Source organism: Lytechinus variegatus, chromosome 7, assembly GCF_018143015.1.
Source record: "Lytechinus variegatus isolate NC3 chromosome 7, Lvar_3.0, whole genome shotgun sequence".
Classification (NCBI taxonomy): Eukaryota; Metazoa; Echinodermata; class Echinoidea; order Temnopleuroida; family Toxopneustidae; genus Lytechinus; species Lytechinus variegatus.
This window is the reverse complement of record NC_054746.1, coordinates 33,681,523-33,698,102: the sequence shown is the minus strand read 5'-3', so window position 1 is coordinate 33,698,102 and position 16,580 is coordinate 33,681,523. Positions and strand designations below refer to the sequence as shown.

General features: G+C 34.5%; 1 protein-coding gene across 3 annotated transcripts in view; it reads right to left on the bottom strand.

Moving 5' to 3' along the window:
• LOC121419077 (disheveled-associated activator of morphogenesis 1-A-like) overlaps nt 1–16,252 on the bottom strand; it is a 53,863-nt gene extending 37,611 nt beyond the window's left edge. For all 3 annotated transcript variants that reach the window (XM_041613370.1, XM_041613371.1, XM_041613372.1), the window contains exons 1-4: nt 16,160–16,252; nt 7,202–7,290; nt 5,773–5,908; nt 984–1,181 (exon numbers count right to left, since the gene is read on the bottom strand). In XM_041613370.1, the coding sequence (XP_041469304.1) occupies nt 984–1,181; nt 5,773–5,908; nt 7,202–7,290; nt 16,160–16,168 (432 nt within the window). In that variant the 5' untranslated portion in view covers nt 16,169–16,252. The remainder of the gene's footprint in view (nt 1–983; nt 1,182–5,772; nt 5,909–7,201; nt 7,291–16,159) is intronic.
• Nucleotides 16,253–16,580: the final 328 nt, after the last annotated feature.

Sequence of the window (16,580 nt, the reverse complement as noted above, 5' to 3'; positions counted from 1 at the left end):
ATCCATCTTGGTATAGTAATAAAGTTTTTTATATCTAGCACTGCAGCTTTTGGAGAAAATTTACAATTATTCTGGATCATATGCTATCAATTTGAAATGATTATTTAAAAATATTTATTTTTTGTCATCCAAATATTTGCAATCTATGTTCTGTTGATTGAGCTATTGATTTTTTCCTTGTTATCTTAAGTATTTGCATGTAAAACAATATTTCAATGCAAAATCTTTATGAATTGTAGAGTTTCCAAATTACAATATTATCTGACTTGTACTTATACAGTGTATCTCTATTTGACCATTATATGTTTGTTTCATACAAGCATGATATGCTCTCTTTGGTGATTACACCAATTTCGGTAGTATATTCCTTCTGTTGCCTAATTGTAGAATCTGGGCCCAACAACGCGAAACTTAGCGATTGATCGTATAGTTGATTTGTGCCTCTGATCACCCATAATGCAATTAATTGTAAAAATAAGCCCTACGATTAATCATAGGCTGGGTCCTGATACGAAATCAATGTGATCCCATTCCAAATATTTCCAATCAACTTAATGAAGAGAGATTTCTCAATCAATCAAGTCCATTCAAGAAATTCAAGCCTCCTGTGATGGAGTGAGACCAATCTGCAGCAAACCAATCAATGGAATATGGCCCCTATCTTACAAAGAAAAGTGACTGATCAAATCAATCTCAAATATGGAAAGACATAAATGTCATAATTAGTCATGTAGAAGAGGTAATGTATAAGCAATGTTCTTCTCTCAACATCCATAAACAAGGACAGGGAATGCCGATTGGTCAAACAATGGCAAACACACAAGTGTTCTTCATAATCATTTTAGAGAATATTAAAGGATGTACATGACTAGTCAATAGCATACTTTGCTTTCCATAGTTGAGATAAGTTGGATCAATTCAACTCCTAGTAAGACAGGGCCCTGGAAGCAATGCTATATTTTCCTGACTGATTAAAAACATACCTGAAATCTTGTCCTCTCAGAGGCAAACTTCTGATAATGGCACATGGCATCCAGGACCTTCTTGTGGCCCCCGGGAACGAGACAGACACCGCCCATGATCTCCAGGACAGCTATCTTGGTCTTGATATTCTCTGTGATCATGCTTTGTGAGATGATGTTGATGGAGGTTGGATGGGCTAGGACATTGGCTCGCCCGAGCTGGACAGGAAGAAAGGAAGGTTAATGAAAGGAAATAGAAAAAAGGATTAGAACATTATCTTTCACAAGATGATTAACAAAACTTACAAAACAGAGATGGAAGTAAAGTTTTATCAATACTTTATCTTTAATTTTTTTTTATCAAATCTGATGAATGAGTAATAAAAATCAGTAAGCGATTAGATACTGTTATACAGACTTACAAATATCTGGATTATTATCATGAATGTGCTTCAACACCTAGAATGAGAATATTAGGGAATAGTTTTGGATAATTACGGCTGCACCTCTGCAGTTATATTCTTAATTATAATATCGACAAATATATCATTAAAATATAATACGTAATTACTTATGGATTATTTTCCTAATCATATAGCAAGAAAGCTGGTAAATAATAAGAGCCTCAACATATATGCTATTAAAGTGATGATTATTATCTTGGTAACATTGCTTAATAACCAATCAAAGTTGTCATTAAATTTTAAGTTATCATTATGGCCCAGGTGACCAATGAATTTGGTTCCTCTCAGGGGGACCTGGCGGAAGTTTAATATCTGCAACAGTGCATTCATGTATCTCCTTGATTTTAAATATGAGCTACAACTTACAACTTATATTATTTTTTTACCAGACATCTACCCAAATCTTAAACTTTGTAAAGGATAACAATTTTATCATTCTACAAGTCAATGGACTAGTGTACAGGAACTGTACAAAATGCACCAAAATGACGTAATTAGCACTTTTTACGGTGATTAAAAAGGGCCAATCAATATTTGGAAGTATATGTACATTCAAAGACAAAGAAATGAATGCCAAACTATTCATGGTCACTCTCTTTACAAATAAAAACAAAAAAATGTTTTGTAAAAATATTTCTAGTCGTTTTCCCCCTGTAAAAATGCAATAAACTGTAGGTGTTAAGATACCACATGACGGCTAACTTCACACCAACGTAAGCATTGGGATATGGGGCAACGCCTCACTGAAGTCGTCAACCAATTACTTGGCTGCCATCTGCTCAGCTATCACTACTGTAAAGCGATGATATTGTGAGGGTGTGGGAAAAGTGCCTTTTTAAAAACCCTTTTTGGTATAAACTATAATATAATAAATGTTTCATCCTTTGCTTGGTTGTTCACTCTTGTTTTCTTTTGGGAATATATAGTTAGAAAGTAATGCATTGCAGCAATTACATATTTATATTCATCCCAAAGTTCTCTGAATAATGTTCGAGTGGTAATAAAAATCATGGCTGTGGCTATGTGTTTAAAGGGGAAGTTCACCCTGACAAAAAGTTTATTGTAAAAATAGCAGAAAAAATAATAAAAAATATTGCCGAAGGTTTGAGAAAAATTCATCAAATAATTAAAAAGTTATTAGAATTTCAATTATTTGATTTGTGACGTCATATGCGAGCAGCATTCCTACATAGCGAATGGTAAAAAAATCAATGAAATGTCATTTTCTAAGAAAATTGAAAAAGTTTTTCACTGTAACTTTTGTATATCTATAGACAAATCTTTTCACACCCGATCATGAAATTAAAATAAAATTAAGTCATCAGGAACCATGCAAAATTTGAATTTCATACATTTTATATTACATAACACATGGGGCAGCTGCTCGTTTATGACGTCACAAATCCAGAATTTTAAACTCTAATAACTTTCTTACTCTTTAATGGATTTTCCTCAAACCTTCACCAATAATTTTTACTATTTTATCTGCTATTTTTACAACAAAGTTTTCTTCAGGGTGAACTTCCCCTTTAATACAAACTCAAGTATTCACATTCTAAATTTTCCTTATGTTAAAAATATAATTGAATTGATATTTTAATATGTCATCCCCACATAAAAGCAAAACAGATACGGATATCAGAATTGCAATACGAAACTTTTTGTAATTTTTTTCATGTTATTTTTGGTTGAATTTTTTAAGCTTCTCAACATTGCACAATGTGATTGCTGATCCTCAATGTCAAAATTGTTTTTATAAGATCTTTGGGAGGATTATTCAGTAAGCCAATGCAATTTCCAAAATGAATCTATTTAATCTCATAGTACAGGATGGTCAGGAAGGATACAAGGAAATCAATGGATGCTCTATACTCAGAAACGAGATGAAATGGTTCATTAATCACATAGACTGGCTGTACACACCATGGGATATATGTCAGGCATGGTACATACTACAAGTAACTTCATGTTAAGATGTGTTAATATGCATGTTCTAGAACACATAAGCACATAAAAAGTGATTACTTGTTTTTACATTGGAATTTTTTTCAAATTTCATTTAGTGAAGGCCTACTCGCCAGAGCTATTTTCAATGTTTTGGGGCCAAATAACATCCCCTGTCCACATTTTCTTTTAATTTTGTATTTATTCAAAAGTTTGACACTATACTGAATGAGTATTACAAACCAGCAAGACAGGATATTTCACACTGAAAAAATAAGCTAAAGTGAATTGAGTATCCTAAAAGCAGTATCAAGGGGAAAACTGAGTTTTGATCGTGGGAGGGCCGTTTTGAGGTTATTCTTAGCATCCCTCTCCCCACTTCCTTCTGGTCTTTCAGGATATCACAATTTTATGATATAATTGGTGACCTGTTAGACTCTCCTACACGCTTTAATGGTATTCATCTTTCATCTAGATGATTCTTAAATATTCTGTATTAAAGAGGGGTTTTTTTCAAAATAAAGAAGCATTATGAAATCGTAACAAAATATACACCTTGTAATGTTACCCAATAATTTGGTCTATTTTTTTAATGATTTCATGCAAGTTTTATAATTCATGTTTCTCACTAGAAAATCAAGTATTATAGGTTTTCATTTGTATTCTTTCTGGTGGTGAAATATGTAAATAACAATAATATCACTTGAAAAATTTGATTCTTTTCCGGTGCACAACACATTAACATGTCCAGAGTATTTCTTTTGATAATTCATTAATGGGAATAGAATTTGCTGTCATTATAGTATGAGGAAATCAACATTACTTTGGATTTAAACACTGTTGAAATCACTTTATTGAACATCCTACTAATCAACTGCTAAGAAACGTTAATGCATGTTAATAGCCTCTTTCAGTTTTGTTCACTTTCTCCATTTGAAATCAATCTCACCATTAGTCAACTACCAATATAATTTTATTTCGCTTTTGATCTATTGTAATGTGAATTGTTACTTATTAATATACCTGTTTTCATAATACATGTACCATAAATTCAAAGGTAATGAACATGCTGGTAAGTTTCATGTATATTTCAAGGAGGTCATCAAGCATATACATGTATAGTAACAATTACATCAATACAAATGATGGCACTAAGTTTCTGATATTATAGCTCCCTATTCCAAACTCAAATGGTTTGAATAAGGTTAAATCTTATCCGTCAAACAGGTGAATCATATGTAGTCCTCATTTTTTTATTAATTAAAAATGATTTAACAATTTATCCAAACATTTATCCAATCATATTCTGAAACATCGAATGTCTATCAGTTTTATAATACATTTGTGGATCATTGCATGTTATTGTTAAACCAAGGACGAGATTCATTCACATTCAATATTAACAGATAATCTGTTAGGATTCTGCATATTGCTGCACTTGTTATCATTCTCATCTATGATCTATGAGTGCATGGTAAATATTCCAATGGGGTTCCTGATAGACCTTACCAGATTATCTTATAAAGTCAGGTGCCTTATGTCTACCACAAACGTGAATGAGTTAACAAATGGCAACAATGTAACATGAGTTTTACCACAAGGGTGTGCAACAGACATCCAGGTCATGTGACATTATCGGTGTGAACAGGGGCAGCAATGTGATATTTTGGTATCATTGCATGTGGATGGGAAGTTCACATCGAGAGATAACCATCATACACCTGCTAGATGGGATCAGATAAAGGTTTCCGTTTGCGTCAAATCTAAAATCTCAGAAAGTGTTTGCTTTAGGAAGGGGATAACTAGCAATCCATACCTTTGTACACCGCAGATAATCTTCACAATCTTTTTGTCATATCACATAGAAAGGTCTTTGTAATACCGTGTTGAATAATGTGCATAGGGGCCTATACTGTACTTGGGGATATTGGTTTTCTATTTTCATAATCACACAACTTAATTAAATTCTGAAGTTGTTGAAATTAGGTGTATCAATTTTCCAAATCTGATACAGACCGTGGCCTGAAATTCATCATATCTGAATCTCCTTTAACCCTAATAGAGCACCCCACATGCCTTTTTGGGCTAACATTTGCCATATTGATACTTGATCACTTGGTCATAGTTGAATACCAAATTTCTCATTCAAATAATATTGAAAACTATTTGGCTGTTTTGCAGATAGAGTTTGTCTTTAAATGCAACTCAGAAACTCATACCTAAGAAGTCTGAATGTCCCTTTCTTATTGGTTGAAAATCAAGCTGAATTTGACTTTTTTTGAACAAAGTACAATGCAACCCTTTTTTCTATGGCCCCTGAGTAGTAAAATAATTTAACGAACTATTCATGAAAATCTCACAATACTTTTCATGAATATTCATGAGGGACTAGTCATACTTACTGAATTATTCATGAGGGCTTTGATACAGCCAATGACTGATGTGTGTATTGGGCTCTCCATGGTTTCATAGTCCATCTTCTCCAAGAAGTTGAGGAGAACGGAGAGGCCATCTAGATCTAGGAACCTCATAACAAACCTACAACAAATAGAAGTGATTGAGAGGAGTATAAAAAGGTTATTCTAGAAAAATAAAGGCAATGCTGAGATACAAATGTATCTTATTTATGAATGTATACAATGTATACAAAATGGCTTAAGAGTGCCAAGTTGTGGTAACCAATACCCATTTCATAGCTTTCAAGGGAGATTCATTTTATTGTCCCTTTTGAGTTATTTATATGTAAATCAGTTCTGAATCAATTTGTCGCATTAATTGCTGTAAATTAAAAAAATATTGTCTATCTACCTTACACCATATCAAAAAAATATTCATGTCATTGTATATTATGAGAGTATTGATCCAGGCACCAATCTAGCTTTATCTCTAGGGATGAATTTAAATTAATGACAAATTAAGGGTGAATTTACATTTAAAGGTCAAGTCCACCTCAGAAAAATGTTGATTTAAATCAATAGAGAAAAATCAGACAAGCACAATGTTGAAAATTTCATCAAAATCGGATGTAAAATAAGAAAATTATGACATTTCAAAGTTTTGCTTATTTTCAACAAAATAGTTATATGAACGAGCCAGTTACATCCAAATGAGAGAGTCGATGTCGTCACTCACTCACTATTTCTTTTTTTTTATTGTTTGAATTATACAATATTTCAATTTTTACGAATTTGATGATTAGGACCTCATTGCCTGAAGCACAAAATGTTAAAATAATGGAATTCCACGTGTTCAGGGAGGAATGAAACTTCATTTCACATGACAATGACGAGAAAATAAAAATATTTCATATTTCATATAATAAAATACAAAACAAATAGTGAGTGAGTGATGTCATCAACTCTCTCATTTGGATGTAGCTGGCTCGTTCATATAAGTATTTTGTTGAAAATAAGCAAAAATTGAAAATGCCATAACTTTCTTATTTTACATCCGATTTTGATGAAATTTTCAGTGCTATGCTTGTTGAATTTTTCTCTTTTTATTCAAATCAAGTTTTCGTTGGGGTGGACTTGTCCTTTAATTTTCAAAATAAACAATTTAGAATGCACACTACCAAATATAGATCAAAAGCAGCAATCACCAATGTATTTTGGTCATGCTCTTCTTTTATGGGTTTGAGAGATTGCTGGTAAACCAGAGGATTTGAAAGAGGGTCGATCACATTGCACAAAACTTGCAGATGGCAAAGACAAATTGTCATGTGAAATTTTACATGAACACAAAGTGTTGTTTTGATTCATACTCTAATTGAACCAATGCAGAATAATTTAACCTACACCTATCAACATCCTAATCTAGGGACAGACTTACTTCATAGGTTGTGTCCTGAGTGCAGTCTTGAGACTGTCAACCACCTTCGTCCTGTTAGCAACTTCATCTTCCCCTGATGTGGAAACAAGCTGTAACAACATTGATACAATGATAAACATGAAAATATATCACTTAAAAAAAATCACTTTGTATTGAAAAAGGCATATTACCAGTATTCAAAGAACAAAATATGTAAGGCCGCCAGAGGAGGTGGTTGGAACTATGGTGATGCTAGTGATGCCAGACTGACTTTTTTCCACGGGGCCACGTACAGCCCTGAAGGAAAATTGTTGCATTCACACCAATATTAAAGGGTACCATAGTTTGACGAAGCCTCTGATCAGAGGAGTAGATATTTGGATTATATCCGATTACATCGTGATTATAATCACATCACAGTGGAGCGTTGTGGCCCAGTGGATTAGTCTTCGGACTTTGAAACAGAGGGTCGTGGGTTCGAATCCCAGCCATGGCGTAATTTCCTTCAGCAAGTAACTGATCCACAATGTGCTGCACTCAACCCAGGTGAGGTAAATGGGTACCGGTAGGAAGTAATTCCTTAAGAAGCTGTGTGCGCTATGAACGCCTAGCTTAGCCGGGTAATATAGGAGCGCCTTGAGCACCTAACAAGGTGGATATGTGCGCAATATAAATATCCTATATTATTATTATCATAAAATACAACAGATAAGAAATTTAATTGAATACATAACAAGGATCCAGGTGGATGTTTCATAAAGCTATTCGTAATTTAAGATTGACTTTAAGAACGCTTGGAGACCCTTTCCTACGCACTAAACCATCGCCAATGAATATATCATTTACCACAAGAAAGGATCACCAGTCATTCTTAAAGTCGCTATTAACTTACGAACAGCTTTATGAAACGGTCACCTGGTCTTCAGATGAGAAAATATTAATATATGATTGACCATTGTGTATATAGGCACACTGTTGCAATCTCTATGGGACTGGGGGGGGGGGTTCTTATTTTTATTTGGCAACCAGTCAATTTGACTATTTTCGCCATAGTACATATCATATTATTAACGTTTGTTTTCTTAAAATGGAAAAAAGTAAAATTCAAATATTTCTTTTTCCTTTCTTTTTTCTTTTTCTTTTCTATGCTTTTTTTTTTTTTTTTTTTTTTTTTTTTAGGATACTAGGATTTAAAGTCGAGTAGGTGTGTCTCACAAATTAAAACCAGGGCTATTGCTAACAATTTGCTATATAGGCCTACTAGTATGCAAGCAGGATGGAGATGACAGAAAAAGAAATTAGGAAAATCACAGCTCCAATCCTACACCCGTACCGGAGTATGGGGATACGTCTGTCCCGTTGATGTGAACATCAACGTCAGTGAAGTCTCGATCTTTCCCGGAGACAAGACGCCTTTAAATCCTACCTACTTTGGGAGACAAGCCCTTGTAGGATGGAATGTGACTTTGGGTGAGTTGGGAAAAAAAAAATTATAATAATCTATATATCAACATGCATACTTTCATCATTTAAAGATAAGCAAACCGTAAGGCAATCATCTGAAGGCTATACATGTTTGGTTAGTCATGACCACATAAAGATGTAATTGCAAAATAAACATAATGTGATTAAAGGTAATCAAGAGCAGTGCAACTTGTACATGAAAAGTTTTCTTTTTTCTGGTTTCTTCTGTCTCAATACTTCCTCCACTTTTTCCCCTCTCTCTTGTATTTTTTTTTTTTTTTCATGAGTTTGAATAACCCGCATAAAGCTTGGCATATGATTATTGGCAAAACAAAACAAAGAGCTCAATTTTTTAACTGCTCCTCGAATAGCTGGGTAACTGATGAACTAGATCGACATGGTGCTTTCATCGGCCGTTTTCCTCGAGTCACCTGTGACTAATCATCAGCCGAGAAGGAGACTCTCTCCAACCGTTGACCAACATAAAAAACATTGGCCCCAGTATCCGACTTACAGAATTAATTGAGGAAAGCATCCGGGCTTTCTGTATATATTGCAGTGTTTCCCAAAGCATTATAATATATATTTCAAAATAAACTAACCGGAAAAGCATGCAATTACATTCATAAGACATTCTTCCTTCAATACATATATATAAATATACACATATACACACACACATATATGTACATATATATATATACATACATATACATATATTTATTATTATTATTATTATTTTTTTTTTTTTTTTTTTAGGTAAATTTGAGAGAATCGAACATACCATAATTCATGCCATTCTTTAAGTGGGGTTATATAATGTTTATTGTTTCACGATTGTTAATTTATTACTCATAATTCAACGAACTGTATTATTGAGACTGCTCTGAGGAAAAGGTATATGTATTACTGTTTGTTATATATTCGTTTCGTTCTGAGGACGAAACGTATGAGTGATTTTTGTTTGTCGATGTCTGTGCTTTTTAACAGGGACGGAATCTCTATAGCTTCCGTCAAGTTTGTTTCAGTGAGTAGCATAGCTCTTTGAATGATATAACGTGGACATTTCACGAGAAAATGTTCAATAGTTTCCAATATTTTGCAGGAATCACAAAAACCAGTGGGATGTAATTTTAATCGGAAAAGATCAAAGTTAAGACCTATTATTCCGAAACGAAGTTTATGTAGTAAACTTTCGGCAAATCTGTTCAGGTGGCATTCGTATAAAGAAAGATTCACTCGTGGTTGTATCTGTCTCAAATTACAAATGGAATACTTCCACCTGTTTTGCCATTCCTGTGTATATTTTTTTGTTATCAATGTTTTTACTTCATCGGAACCTAAACTATTTTGAATTTCGATTTTCTTCGTTAAGGCTGCTTTTGCATGAAAATCTGCTGTTTCGTTTCCACTTATACCACAATGACTTGGTATCCATTCAAGAAAGATTTCTTTACCCTGGTATTGTAGTTTGGTAGTTAAAGTTAGTATTTCAGTTACAAATGATATGTTTTTCATATTTTGTATAGCTAACAGCGCACTCTGTGAGTCACTTAAGATAACTGTTCCTACATAAACATTAATATTTTCTAACCACTCTAAAGCAAGTACTATTGCAGCCAACTCAGCCCGGAAAACTGAAGTATTATCACTTAGTCTTTTTGATTGGTGGTAAGACCATGTGGGTACGAAGAATGAAGCCGCAGAAGCACCTGTATTGGGTGCTTTAGATCCATCTGTATATATGTGTAGTTGTTGAGGCCATTTCTTATTAATTAGTCTGAGACTTTCTTGATACAGAAATGAGGGGTTTTCGTTTTTATTTAAACAGTAACTAAGTTCGGTGGATACTACAGGGGGTATGAAGAACCACGGTGGAAAATTACTAATATTTTTTTCAATATGGGGGCCCTGGTTTTCCGTTCTACAGCCAAATGGTTTATTTATTTTTTGTAGTTTAGAAAGTTCCAACTGCCAAGATGGTTCGATGCTTTTTAATACAGGGTGGTTTTTATGCGTTTCAATCTTCTGACGAAAGTTATCAGATAACATTTGTCTTCGTAAGTCGAGTGGAAGTTCTCCTAGTTCCACCTGGAGAGCTTCCAAAGAAGTGAGTGGTAATGCACCTGCACATATTCTTAGGGCTTGATATTGAATGGAATCTAGTTGTTTTTTAATAGAAGGTGCCGCGCTGTCATAGGCTTCACAGCCATAATCAATTAGAGATCGTATATACGCTCTATAGACCATTAAAAGAGATTTTGTTGAGCTTCCCCATGTGGTTCCTGTCAGATTGCGGATGATATTCAATTTTCTTTTGCATCTAATTATTATATCAGCAATATGCTGTTGCCACGTAAGTTTCTGATCAAAAATCACTCCCAGAAATCGTTTAGAACTTTGGAAAGTAAGGTCCTTGCCATTCAGTTCTAATTTTGGGTATTGTATTTTATGTTTTTTTGTGAAGAGTACTGGGTTTGATTTATTCTGAGATAGATGGAATCCCCATTTTGTAAACCAATCACTTAGTCTATTTATATATTTCTGTAATTTTCCTGTGATCTGGTCAAGGTTATTACCTGATATCCATATTGCACAATCGTCCGCATAAGTGGAAATTGAAATTGATTCTTCAGATGGAATATCACTTAGCATGATGTTGAATAAAATGGGACTAAGGACACTCCCTTGCGGTAGACCGTTGTGCAGAGTGTATATTTCAGATTTTGTTTTTCCCACAGCCACTTGGAAGGTTCTATTTTTCAAATAGTTTTGAAGAAAAATTATGATTTTTCCATTGATATTGTTTTTTAATAGTTTGTAAACAAGTCCATCTATGTTGAGCCTATCATAGGCTTTCTCAATATCTAAGAAGAAGGCAAGGGTGTATTCACCATTATTGATGCTCTTTTGAATATCATTCTCTAGATTAATGATATTATCTGTTGTACTTCTTCCTTTACGGAAGCCACCCATATGCATAGGCAATATATCTGATTTTTCTATGAACCAGTCAAGTCTGTCTTTAATCATACGCTCAAATATTTTTATGAAACACGAAGTAAGTGCAATGGGTCTGTATGAAGACAGAAAACTTAAGTCTTTGTTTTGTTTCGGGATAGGAATGAGAATAGAGTGTTTCAGTTCAGTGGGTATCTTTCCAGTGTCCCACATAGAGTTTATTATTTTTAGCATGGTTTCTTTTGTTGAAAATGGAAGTTTTTTATATACTTCGTAGGGGATTTTATCCTCTCCTGGAGCAGAATTTTTGCAGGAGTTTAGAGCCTTTTCCAATTCGAAGAATTTGTATGGCTCATCGAGAATATTTCCATGTATTTGAGTTATGTTTAGATTCAAACTAAGACTGGTTTTATTTTTACTTATTGATTGGAAAAAATTACCAAAGGCTTCCGCCTTTTCTTGGTCTGTAATAAATTCTTTTTCTTTTTCTATTATAATCGGTATTTTATTTCCTCTTTTAATCTGAATTCCATTCATCTGTTTTATAATTGACCATACTACCGATTCTGGCACGAAGCGATTTAATTTGATGCAAAAGTTGTGCCAGTAAGTACGTTCTGCTTGACGGAGCGTCTTTTGGGCTTGGGCTTTTTTCTTTTTGAATGTATTCAGGTTTTCTATTGAGATGTGTCTTTTTAATTTGTTATTAGCTCTATTTCTATCCTTAATTGCTTTTGAACATTCCTTTGTCCACCAGGGGATAGGCTTGTGATGTTTCTTGCCTCTTTTAGGTATTGTTTCATTGATAACATTTAAAACACATTGTTTGAAGAGAGCATAGTCCTCTTGTAAATTAGACCAAGTCATGTCCTTGAAAATTTCTTCACATCTTTTGGAGAATTTTACCCAGTCCATGTTTTTGAAGGACCAGAAATTTTCTGAAGTGTGGTTGTCAACTTCAGGACATATCGTAGTCTTTTCCATGAGCATCTTTATAGCTATTGGAAAGTGATCACTCCCGAGTGAGGTGTCGAGTACTTCCCATGAACATTTATTTGATATATCTGGGGATGTAATACTTAAATCTAAACACGACATCTTTCCAGTCACTGGGTCCAGTCTAGTACCTGTTGCATTATTAAGTATGACAAAATTATTTGAAGCAATGAAATGTTCAACAGCCCGACCGTTAGCGTCGTTTTTTTCACTACCCCATAAAGTGTTATGAGCGTTGAAATCCCCTACGTAAATGATATTATTCATGTTATTCGTTTTTACGAATTCAGTTAATTTATTGATAATATGGACATCTATTTTTTTACATGGGTTATAATAATTTACTACAGATACTCTAGATTGCAAGATATGTATATCCACCGATTGAAGTTCAAGCTCGTCATCATATCGAGGGTAATAAAAGTTTATAGAACGGTGCACATAAATTGCACATCCACCCCGACTTTGTCCACCCTTGTTGATTCTATTCCTGGGGAAACATGTGTATTCAGGAATGTAAAAAATATTATCATCCGTAAACCACGTCTCCTGTACACAAATTATATGGTAAACTTTGCTATTTTTTGAAGAAATAAATTTTACTAATTCTTTACCATGAGAACACATGCCCTGCGCATTCCATTGTAAAATGGTGAGTGCTGATAGTATTGTCATAAGTTTACTGCCCTTCATCATGTTCATTGTTTGTATTTGCTTTGATGTTTAAAAGCCTTTGGGCAGTAGCTTCAACAATGTTTATTACGTCTTTTTTAGAGTATCTGTCCGTAAAAAGGAAAATGAGATGAGAGATGAGCTCTATAATCTGTTCATTATTTGCATTTACAAAGTTATTTTCGGTTCTCGATTCGTCATTATTTCGTTCTTCTCTCGGTATTTCCCGAGAAGAACCTGGTAGCTGTGATGACTGGTTGCTCTGGGTTTGGATACTAGGAAGGGGATCACATGGACGGTTTTGATCGGGGTTTCTTATTTCATTTTGAGGGGTTTTCGTTTTAGTCATAGGAGTTGCGGTATTGGTAGGGGGGATTGAGGGATGGTTGTCTATTACAGGGATGGGTCTATTTACATTGTTCTCTTTCGCTTGATCATTCTCTACAAAATATTTTGTAGCTTGGGCGTAGGTTAAGTTGTTTTGAATTTTCAGTTGTTGAATTTTCTTAGCATTTTTGGCAGCAATACATCCGTTATACGCTGCTGAGTGTTTGCCTCCGCAATTTACACACGTTCGGTCTTCTTTTCGTTTACATTCTTCAAAGGTGTGATTTTCTCCGCAACGGACACATCTAACCTTTGACCGGCATTGTGAAATTCCATGTCCGTAACGCTGGCATTTAAAGCACCTCGTTACCCGAGGAATGTACTGTTTTACCATGAAGATTTGAAAGTACATCGTAATTTTATCTGGTAGGGATGCTCTATTGAAAGTCAGTAGAATCGAACGGAGGGGTATGGTTACACGTGAATTATTTCCATTGTCTGGGTTATCATTTTTAACAGTCTTACTCATTCTTTTAGCCGATGTTACACCCTGCAATTTGAGCTCATCTACAATCTCTTTTTCCGTCATTTCAAGTGGTACATTAGAAATAACTCCTTTTAGGCCAGTTGTTTTCTGTTCTACTTTTACATGGAGATTCCCTATGTTATTTAATTGTAGAATAGCCCTCAATTGTTTGATGTTCTTGCATTTAACAAGAATCGCCTTACCCTGTTGTATTGGTAAAATACGTTCTACAGGATTAATGGCAACTGCCTTGATTGCATTAGCTAAAATGGCTGGACTTAAATCCTTGAAGCTCTTATGTTTTTCAATAGTGGTAATAATCAGATCGAAATTTCTATTCTGGTATGGCGATGAGTTACCGCGGTCCGATTCGTATGATGACGATTTATCCGTATTTTTCATATTATCTGCTCCCAGGTTACTGGCAAGTCTCGGCCTTTTCCCAGGTCGTTTTTTGGGACGAGAGTAAGAGACAGTCATAAAATCGTCATCATCCAAATCGGGTCCGTGGTCTTCGATGATCTCCGGCGCTGATACCGAAGCTTGGGCCATTATTGGTGGGAACCAATAAGGCGGGAAATACAAAATAAAGGAGAGTGCGTTGTGTTAGTAGTATATGTATAGCCTTCAAGAAAAAATGCCTTACCTCATTCCTTTTGCCCGGTGAGACAAAACTCCTACATATATCTCTAAATCCAAGTATATAGATCTCCTCGAATAAAGAAAACAGCAGTTTAAAGCTCAAAATTAGGGTAAAAAAGCAGATTAAGGCGGATTTTAAATCGAAACAGGTGCCTGGATAGACGTGCGACGGTCAACACCTTCGATCAAGCTGGTCTTTTTAATTTAAGCCCTGCCTAGTCTAGATCTGGACACTAGTATTTATTTTATTTTCACCTTCTCTTACTATTATAGTAGTTAGTAGGAGGAGGTGAGAGGACTGATACATTGGTGAGTGAGTGTACATGTATATGGTTATCCTAACAAATTACTACTAACATCCAGATCTAGACTAAGCCATTTCCCAGCTTTTGTCATCAGATGTCAGAATTCATGTAATTTTTGCCAATTTTGGGACATTGATTGGAACTAGCTATGGTCACATGACAGGGTTTAGACCAATCACCTGTTCGGATTTTCATTATTACCGATGTAATGAGAACTATCCACTTGGAGCCATAATTTCAAAATATATCTAACATGGTCTTGCGGTTTATATCCAATTCGTCTAATGGCAGTTCGTCCAATTGCCTACTTCTCTACTATAATTTTGTCTTACATCAGTTCATCCACTATCCACATGGTCTAATTGCCAATTCGCTCACTCACCATTTCGTCTAATAACCAGTTGGTCCAATAACCATTTAGTCCATATACCATTTGGTCTTTGGACTTTGTGTTAATTGTGAAAAATGAATGAAAATGAAATGAATAGTGAGATAAACTGGTTATGAGACGAAATGGTCATAAATGAAATGGTGATTTATAGATGAAGTGATGATTGGACCAAATGGTGTTAGACGAAATGTTGATGGACAAAATGGATCTCGAAATTGATCTTGAAATAAGGGTAGACCATGTGGTGAGTGAACGAGTTGGCAGTAGATGAAATGGCAAATTTATCCATGCACTTATCTTCACTTGATTTAATTTTCAGAATGAATATTTATGCTTGTCAATGTTGCCCTCTGTTTTCGTACAGTATTCTTACGGGCAAAGCCCGGAGTGCTTGAGAGGGCAATATGGCAAATGTTTACCCCATTGATCTCGGATTGAAAGTAGCGAGTGAAATATGACCTTTATCTGCTAAAATGCTATTAATAATTCATAAAGTTAATCGGAGAAGGAAGGAATTGACGAAGTTGCAGATTGCAAAGAAAAATCACTTTTCTGGTCAAAATTCATGTATGAACACAAAAAGACATTATAAATCATTATTATCACATGTTAATGTTACCAAAAAATCCTGATTCGTGATTATAATTTGAAATTGACAACTCTAAATATATTTAAACAAAAAACAACAAACTTACTGTCATCATTGCATTGATCTGGTCTAGGTAATAATCAGGCCATGATGTTGAGTTTGGCTCTTCTTGTTCCTGTAAAAATTATAGAAAGAGAGGGAACAATCATTAAATTTGGTAAATCTCCATATAAATAAGTATTAAATTCAGATTATAAAAGTTTTTTTTTACACAATTTAGATGAATTTTACTAATTGGAGTCGTACTCAAAGACTTTCTGAAACGCATGTGTTTAATCACAGATTCTTTTGATAAGAAAAGAAGGAAGGGGCATGATTCTGAAGATTTTAGAAAAAATGAGACAACAAACAGATGGGACAAAAAACATCTTCGGTTTCTTATGTTTTGTGCATATGTTATGTAACTATCTATAACCTCTCCAAAGTCCAAACCATCAACCATTCCTCCTGTAATCCAGCATTGAAGA